This window comes from Corvus brachyrhynchos, unplaced genomic scaffold (assembly GCF_000691975.1).
Source record: "Corvus brachyrhynchos isolate BGI_N302 unplaced genomic scaffold, ASM69197v1 scaffold21, whole genome shotgun sequence".
Taxonomy (NCBI): Eukaryota; Metazoa; Chordata; class Aves; order Passeriformes; family Corvidae; genus Corvus; species Corvus brachyrhynchos.
Genome location: NW_008236924.1, coordinates 5,875,765 through 5,876,783, shown reverse-complemented (window position 1 = coordinate 5,876,783; position 1,019 = coordinate 5,875,765). Strand labels below are relative to the sequence as shown.

Sequence of the window (1,019 nt, the reverse complement as noted above, 5' to 3'; positions counted from 1 at the left end):
TTATCCGTGGCCAGGGGGTAGCCGTGATCCTCCTCGTTGAAGTCACTCCTGCCGTTGCTGTTGGAGTAGCCGTTCGCGTACATCTTCAGGGCGGACCTGCGCAGGCACAGCAGCTCCTGGAAGGCGTACCTGAAGTCGGGGCTCCGGCAGTAGATCAGGGGGTTGAAGGCAGAGTTGACGTAGCCCAGCCAGTTCAGGAGGATGTACACGTACTTGGGAATGATGTTGTCCTGGATGACGTGCACGATGTTGACGATGAAGAAGGGCAGCCAGCACAGCGTGAAGGTGCCCATGATGATGCCCAGGGTTTTGAGGGCCTTGTGCTCCTTCAGGAAGAACTTGGAGGAGCGGCGGTGCCCGGCTCCCCCTTTCTGCTCCTGCTCCTTGTTCTGGGTGTGAAACCTCCCCTCGCTCCTGTCTATCTTCTGGAGCTGCTTCTTGGCCACCTGGAAGACCCTGGCGTACACGAAGACCATCACGACGAGGGGCAGGTAGAAGGAGATGATGGAGGAGGCGATGGCGTAGGCTTGGTTGGTGAAAAAGTCACAGCACATCTCGTTCTCGTAGCACCGGATGGCGTCCTCGTGGTCTGCCCGGTACCAGTGCATCTGGATGGGCAGGAAGGAGGTCAGGGCCGAGACCACCCACACCACCAGGATGACCACGCGCGCCTTGCCCTTGGTCAGCAGGCTCTGGTACTTGAACGGGGAGGTGATGGCGAAGTACCGGTCCACGGCGATGACGCACAGGGTCTCGATGCTGGCCGTGACACACAGCACGTCCAGAGAGGTCCAGAACTCACACCAGAAGTTCCCAAACTTCCACATCTCCATGATGATGTGGCAGGCCCCGAAGGGCACCACGGCCAGCCCCATGACCAGGTCGGCGCAGGCCAGCGAGGTGATGAAGTAGTTGGTGACAGTCTGCAGGCGCTGGAAGCGGGCGATGGCCGTGATCACCAGCACGTTGCCGAAGACGATGGCCAGCACGATCACCGACATGAGGATGCCCATGCCCAC

General features: G+C 60.2%; 1 protein-coding gene across 1 annotated transcript; it reads right to left on the bottom strand.

Annotated features, from left to right (window-relative positions):
• Positions 1-2: 2 nt before the first annotated feature.
• ADRB2 (adrenoceptor beta 2) lies at positions 3-1,013 on the bottom strand (the record flags this gene model as incomplete). The annotated part of the gene is made up of 1 exon (XM_008629108.2): positions 3-1,013. A coding segment is annotated over exon 1 (1,011 nt), but the record flags the coding sequence as incomplete, so codon positions are not given.
• Between the last annotated feature and the right edge of the window lie 6 nt (positions 1,014-1,019).